The sequence below is a fragment of the Dufourea novaeangliae genome, unplaced genomic scaffold, assembly GCF_001272555.1.
Source record: "Dufourea novaeangliae isolate 0120121106 unplaced genomic scaffold, ASM127255v1 scaffold39, whole genome shotgun sequence".
Taxonomy (NCBI): Eukaryota; Metazoa; Arthropoda; class Insecta; order Hymenoptera; family Halictidae; genus Dufourea; species Dufourea novaeangliae.
In genome coordinates this window covers 394,535-402,419 of record NW_015373918.1, presented here as the reverse complement: position 1 = coordinate 402,419, position 7,885 = coordinate 394,535, and the positions used below count along the sequence as shown (strand labels likewise).

The following is a 7,885-nucleotide window of genomic DNA, read 5'->3' as shown; positions in this document are numbered from 1 at the left end:
TTATTACAGTTGTAGGTCGAGAGTCGCGAAAAACTGCGATTTTCAACATTTCCAACATTGGTATCTCAAAGCAACGTTAACCGATATCGATTAAATTTTCAGCACGTATGTATATACATATAACTTACAGAACTCGAAGAAATGTATTTTTCAAATTTCATTACGGTCCCAGGTAAGTTGTAAAAAACGACCTTAACTATTTTCATCGCGATTCCGACCAATTGTAACTTTTTCAAAATTCTTTTTACACACCATTTAGTATTTCTAACTTTCCAAAAATAAACTGAATATCATTTGCTCCAAGTTCGAAGAAGTTGATCCATTTAAAGGATGTGCGAAGACCTCTTCGACCGTCTGTATACCTACATCCCTTCTGTGTTCGACTAATGAGATCGTCGCGTGTACGTCGGATCGAGGATACGCAAATATTCGTTAAAAATAATGATTCTCGTCGTGCATCACCATCCCAGGTCAAGGGTACAGCGTCTTTAGGCTTTTCGGACATACAATTCGTTCCATGTTTCTCGGACCAGGTGCGATATTCGCGCGTCAACGTTCAGAGTTAACGCGCTCTGCAACACGAGATCTCTATGATTAAAAGCGTGAAAAGAAAGAATTTCGCGAATGACTCACGGTATACAATATTCTCCGAATATTTATGGAATCGTTGATATTTACAGGGTGGGGTTAGGGTGTAGTGTAATTGGCTGAGAAACGAAGGAAACCACGAAACACTCCGCCATTTTCCATCGATCCACGACGAGATCCCCTTGTCGGTCTCTCGCGAAAACAAGATCTATTCAAATTATCTAAACACGCTTTTGATTATAAAACCGTTGGCAGAACACTCGAAGCTAAAAGTGTGTGTGCAGAGGATCTCTCTCACCCTCTATCTCGAGTTCCAGGAGGATACCAACCTTCTGGGTTTCGGTCGCGAGGCCGCGATCTCGATGTTAAAACCTCGTCGTATCGACATCGAATTCCTTCGTTTCCACGCGTAAACAATCCGATTCTGCACGTGGAACCAGTTCACGGGCATCTAGGTATTAGGGTTTTCCTTCCACGAACGCGAGAACGTCACAATTAAACGATCGTGAACCCCCATTAAAGCCTAAGGATTCCATCATACTCACTGCGGTATACTTACACAACATATCATATTTTTTTTTTTTTGTATTTATATTCATATATATATACATATATCTTTGTATATATATATATATTATATATATAATATCCTCTTTGCTCTCTGTATACGTCTACTTTTAGTATGAAAATAATTTCAAGCGCGTCTTGTCCCGTCGCGCTCGTCCATCATCCCAGCCGGAGCCGGCGTACCGGAAACTGATAGCCGTCTCCGGTCTGGTCACCGTCCAATAAACACTAGAACTGGAAGCCCCGTTCCCGCGACATGAGAATCACCTTCGGATGGCCGGGAGTAGCAGTGACAGCAGACTCACCGAAAGATGAAGAACGAGCCGAGCCCGATGGGACACGGCCGGACTCAGCGCGTCCACCGGAGGCTCGCCGGGCGGCCTCATCGACGGCGGACCGTAATCCCTGTCGTAATCTGGAAACAGAAGGAATCTATTGGGTTGACCAAAAAAAAAGTTCGTGGTCGGTTTTTCGACGTCGAAAAGAAGAAGGAATACAATTCGATATGTAGGGTAAGTGACCCAATTACGGACAGATTAGTCGCCCGATGACTTTGTTTTTGTTAAGAAATAATAAGAATAATAATTGCTTTTTTCCCAGCTCTCTAGTTTCATTTTTCTGGAATCCTCAAATAGAAATTTTCCATGGAATAAACGAAAATCAGTGAAATGGCTCGCTGTAATTCGTTACTGTTTCACGACGTGATACACATACAGGTTTCGCGAACCACGTCTGTCCCCAGACCGCGGAAATTCCGACTTAACCGGAACATGAATCGGTTCCCGTATTTATTTTCTATGAAACACGTATTACCGCGCGTATTGTTCGCCCGAAGTCTCTTCAGAATTGTACCTCGATTGTTCGCACAATTACCATCCAAACTTTCGATTATCCAAGTGTTGTATTATTATTCGAACGGTCTATTATTCGAATAACATGTTTCCACCCCCCGCCGAGCTTTGTTGTACTTTCATTTCTACGTCGTCGTCTAACCGCCTCCATACCCTCCCCCTCATACCCCCCTTTTCCTTTCTCCGCCCACATGGGAATTCAGAGTTAATTCTATATAGAACAATTTAACGGGAACGAGAAAATGGAAACACGGGACGATTATGGAAATGAATGAAATCGTTACATCTGAAAGAGTAATCGTTCACGGTGGCGGAATGAGATTGTCGCGGGAAATTGTGATACTTCCCAATAATGTATTAGTAGATATACATGGTAAGTCGCGTAACTGGACGTGTTCAAATTATTCGTTAGTTGTTTACTATACAACAGAAGGGTTTCAAGGAAAAGTATGTTGGAATAATAATTTTCTTTTCTACATTGTTTATACATAAAGTTTTGAAGGTCACCTTGATGCTTTTAAACGGATGCTTTTAAACAGAGTGATATCACGAAAAAAGAAGCAAAGTTTCAAATAAATTAGTTTAATTCTTCCTTCACAATAAATTCCCAAAAATTCGTACATGTTTAGCTGTTCACACCAGCCCCCACCCCTTAAGAGAATCACGCAGAGGACTTTGCAACGCAAACGAATATTGCAGGAATAAAAATACAATGTATGCCGTTTCCAGAAATTTTTCACATAAATATCGAGGCACATTTTTCAACTATACGGCCATTACATTACCGCGATCGATGGCGCGATCACCAATTTCGGAAATGTGATATTCTTACCGAGCCACGAAAGCCCACCTGAAACGTCGAAATGAATGGGTCGGCTGGTGTTCCACCAGGACACGCACGGAAATCGTCCGACAGAACGGTCATTATTTCAACAGCGCGGCGGGAATGTATATGGGCGCGCGTATGAGCACAACCGGATACGGAAGATGAATGCAAGGAGTTGCCGTGGATAATGCGAGGCAGGGGTAGGAGGAGCTCGGTGCCCGCCGTCGTTCTTCCGCGTCGCGGAATTAAATTCTACCAAATTCCCGGCTCCGCGGAATCTAGGATATTTGGACCGCTCGAATCCCTTTTTAACGAGATAAAAGGCGCTCTCCACCTAGTTGTAGCAACCGGCTTCGCCCCCCCGGGGGTATATTTATAACCGGCTGAATATCATCCCGGGGCTGTTAAATCAGGACGACGCAACGGTGACGTCGAAGAAATGTCACTTAATTATAGAACGTGTATACGGTGGAACCTGTTCTTCTTTTTTTTTTTATAACGAAAAATTCCGGTAGACGAACAATGGAACAAGGTAGAAAATGTTCGGTAGGATTTTGCAGTGATAGAGGAACATTTCATCCTGATGTAGAGGGTGTACGTCCGGTTGAAGATTAAAGATTTAAGGACTTACGAACTTGATCAGAGAAAGAGCGAAAAACTAACAAGGGAAATATCACGCCGATTTTTCTACCGTTTGATAGTGTAGGTAAAACTGAAAAATATTTGACATGTATTATATTGTAGCTGCTCACATTCACATTTAGGGGATGAAAATAGCCTTCAAAGTCATGGGTAGAGAATACCTTTTTCTTTATACTTAGAGAAGATATTTGTTAACAAAAATTGTGAGATTATTATTGATAAAAATAACTGGTTAGTTTATCATTACGAAGTTTATCAATTTCGTCAATTTTCATATTGCAACAAAAGCTGAAGTTTATCAATTTCAAACATAGGTACTGTTGTAACATTTTAATCATCGTTATCTTTGGTAGTTCGGGTGTTAAATTGTATTTTACTTCCCTTGATGTAAACTATTTTAATTGAAGCAATTAAAATTAAACACCGATTGTTTAACGACGTTTAACGTCTTCTAACATTAATTGCTTCGACAAGCGTGTTACTTCCTTCTATTGTCAATATATATTTCGCAAGTGGCAAAATTGCGACTAATACCGTGACTGTATTACGAAATGTTCGCACAGTTTTTAATTCACAGGCGATCATTCAAAGTTGTACGTAGCCCGAGCCAGTATTACAGATCTCCCTCCCCCCCATTTTTTCGTGGATCTACTTGTTACTCTTCACTCGCTCGCGAGAAACAAGGAACTCAATTAAACATGGAGGGAAGTTACTTTTAGACAAATCAAACTGCGCCGAGCTTCCACTCAAAATTCCAACCTAAAGATTAAAACGTTGCATTTGCGTGGATACTACCACGATCAAATTTGTTCTTGAAACTCGCTTAACAGAGGGCTAAGAACATCTTCGCAGATGCTGCCGGTGCAGCGCGAGACTGCTCGTAAACTGGCGAAACTCGGCTTTCGAACCGAGAAACAGACGAGTGAAACTGGCCAAGTGATAACTGAAGACTTACTATTCCATGATTAAATGCTGCCTGCCGAACATGCAGCGCAGCTCACTGATAACGAAGGTTATCCTGAAAATTCTACTGGTTGGATAATCTGTTGTTAGAATTGTCTGTGACTGTGTTAGAATTGTCTGGCGATTAACCGGTTACTAATACGTCGGTTCGAGTTGCGACTTTTTGTTAACCAAATTTTATTCAGTCAACGAAGGACACTGTTTACTGTTTTTTTTTATTCGTCGATGATTCTGAACTGACAGTGAGAACATTCAGGATTACATATTAATTAAACTTTTCCTGTGTTTGTTACACTGTTGGGGTCTTGGTTTCGTACAATTTATTTAATAAAACGCATGCATATTTCAACCAATTGCCTTATAGGACTGAACCAGATCCTTGGTGAAAGTTACAAATATTCTAATATAGTTTATTATTATCAATATTCTAATATAAGTGACAAAAATTTATAAGGCAAAAAGAAGTAACTACTATTAAGCACATATTAAAGACTACAGACACGAAACTCCAGTTAATTACAATCAACATAAACTCGATTTTGTAACAAACTTTTCACTAAAAGAAAAGTAGAAATATACATTAACACAAACACTTTATTTTCTCTATTCCTATTTTCGTTACCAAATTTATTTACCGAAGGCCCAGAAAATGGCGGCAAGAACCGCAGAGACCGCGATACGTCTACGTGCTAAACGCGATTCGACTTCGAATTACTGAATTCCGACGGAGAATTTGATGGATCACGTTATGGGATGCCAGGAAACAATTTATTAAATTATTCCCTGGAGGATCAACGAAACGAGAACACGGACAAGGGGGGAAGGTAGGCATCGCAATAAACAGGGAGTTTATTGTCCATTCGATTCTTTCCGGCACGGTCCATCTCCCACCCCTCCCCCCCTCCAACCTTCCCCGGTTCAATTTCACCTGCCGAGTGGATGGCCGATTGTTCTAAGTTTTACGGACCGGTTGAAGTTAAATCAACATCGCCACCTGTGGCGCTAATACAAATCCGGTAATGTTGCCGGCTATGAATACATGAATATCAACCGTGTGACGGGGAGGAGGAAGAAGTCGATACATACGTTTACCCTGTTAACCCCGGAATTCCAACGTGGCCCAGGTATCATGCGCATTGGGAGGGGGAATCGAGAGAGCAGTACCCACGTGTACATAGGTATCTATACATATACACACAGGTTACGTATCTACGTCAAACATCTTCAATTTCGTTAGATCGAGAGGAACTTTGGCCACCGAAAATACATTGGAGAAATGATTTAAGTCTTCTCTACTGGTACACAATCTTCGCTGTGGATTGAAACGAAAACTTCTGTCAATTATTAAGTGGACGCTACTGTTACGAACCCAGTTTCTCCCTTTACGAGTTTTTCTTTAAATTAAAGAGAAAAGATCAGAGAATACAATTATATATAATTTATGTCGTTATGAGGTTATCAATGCAAGAGATCAATCGCTTTTATTTGACAGTAGGAAACTCTTGTTACGAGTCCATACGTAGTATAACTACAGGTGAGAAATATACAGTGTACCACCGAAGAGAAATGCTTTCCACGAAATTAAATTCTTGTTTATTGAAACGGAAATGTATTCGAAATCGTGACGTAACATTTTGTATAAGAAAGCGTTCACCCGTTGAAATTAATAATTTATCCAACGTTTCTAAATACCTGAAATCATGTTTGAGTACACGATTTTCATTAGTAGGTATGTGTGAAATGACACAGTAATTACCATGAATCTCGATAAAATAGAAGCTCTTTACTGCATACGCGGCAATTTACTTTGAAAAGAGACAGAGTAACTTAAAAATCGTTTTTAATACGTGCCGTGATGCATTAAATTTCCGAAGTTATAATTTGTAAAGTTTCAACAGACTTTAAGTAAATGATATGAAGCAGAAACTTCAGACGCATGTTATCTCCGGAAGTTTGAAACAATACGAGTGAAAATTAGTTGGAGAAAGTTCTTTCGAATGACGGCAATGCCATTGTTAATTGTAAATGCCTTTCTCTTCGCGATTCACGGAATATTTTTGCGTTCATTACAATGTGATATCTCTACATTTTGGTGGTTATTTTTATTCTGACCGACTTTCTCATATTGACAACTGATGTTTTCCATTAATAACGGAAAGTCGTTTAAAAATCTGCAAAATTCACGTTAATAACACACTGTTCCCGTTATAAATTCACCTTGCCAATTGATTTAATCATGAAGTAAGTACAGTGTACTGTACGAGAAAATAAATTATTCCGCAAAATAATAATTATAGTAATTATCAAGCTTGTTTACTTAAATTCCTGAAATTAACCAATATTTCCATTACTATGTATCGCTAGATCTTTCGACAAATTTCTCCACGTCGACCACGTATTGTAACTAACGAAAGAAAAATGACTAAATTAGTATTACATGTTACTGCAAGGGGAATCGAATGATTAAACGGACGGGAAGAATTTTTTAATCAACCCTATCTATAATTAAGTTTACCTGTAACACCTTAGGTACATTCGTAAAATTCACCTTACGTATGAAATTGTGTCGCAAATTACTATAAATCTCAAAAGACATTACCAAGAATTGCATTTATCAGGTAGTGCGTACATTAAAGAAGCTAATTAGAAAGAATAAAATGCTCCGAACGGAGTATAGGGGGAATAATGATCTAGGACGTACGAATGTTTAGAGTAAATGCTGTACCGTTCGCATTAAGATAGGAAGTAAACGAAGTAAAACAAAGTGGGAGTGAGCGGACCAGAAAAACGACAAACTTTTCTTATTTCACGAACGATCGAGGAACAGTCGTCGTGAATGCACGACGTTCCCCTGGAGCAGTTCCTCGTTCGCTTTGGCTCGCTCGCCAGAAAGGGACGTCGAAATCGCACGTCCATTTGGAAAAAGTTATTCCCACCTACGAGTAAAATCCATGGTACGTGACTTTCTGCATGAACGGCGACAGACGAACCATTCTCAAACAATTTAACAATGTTTTTACTGGTTCCCGATCGCGTGTTTTCTCTTATCTTTCGCTACCGCATTGACTTGTCAGCTGCGGGATCGAGGAAATGTGTAATTAACAAAAACAGAATACATGTTACATGAAACGATATTCGAAACTTCAGACGTGGGAAGTGAAAAAAAAGTGCTAAGTAAAGTAGACTTTGATACAGTACGTCTTTGGAATATATGATTACTTTTAGTTTATAATATTATGTACATATATCGTAGCGAGCATCCAACATGGCCGTCACTGACCACCATTTTGTCGAATATTCCGGACCGATATAGTTATATTTTACATCGAAGGTTGTATACGAATTGAATATTAAAAGAAACGCAAAGTGCATTCGTGTTATTTCTTTTGACTGGAGAAACATGCATGACAAACTTGTATTAGTAACGATAGAAAGTTATATTAAAGAC

General features: G+C 39.5%; 1 protein-coding gene across 1 annotated transcript in view; it reads right to left on the bottom strand.

Annotated features, from left to right (window-relative positions):
* Window positions 1–1,418: 1,418 nt before the first annotated feature.
* Window positions 1,419–7,885, bottom strand: part of LOC107194360 (neurotrimin-like) — a 127,027-nt gene continuing 120,560 nt past the window's right edge. The window contains exon 12 of the mRNA XM_015583977.1: window positions 1,419–1,570. Within this exon, the coding sequence (XP_015439463.1) occupies window positions 1,419–1,570 (152 nt within the window). The remainder of the gene's footprint in view (window positions 1,571–7,885) is intronic.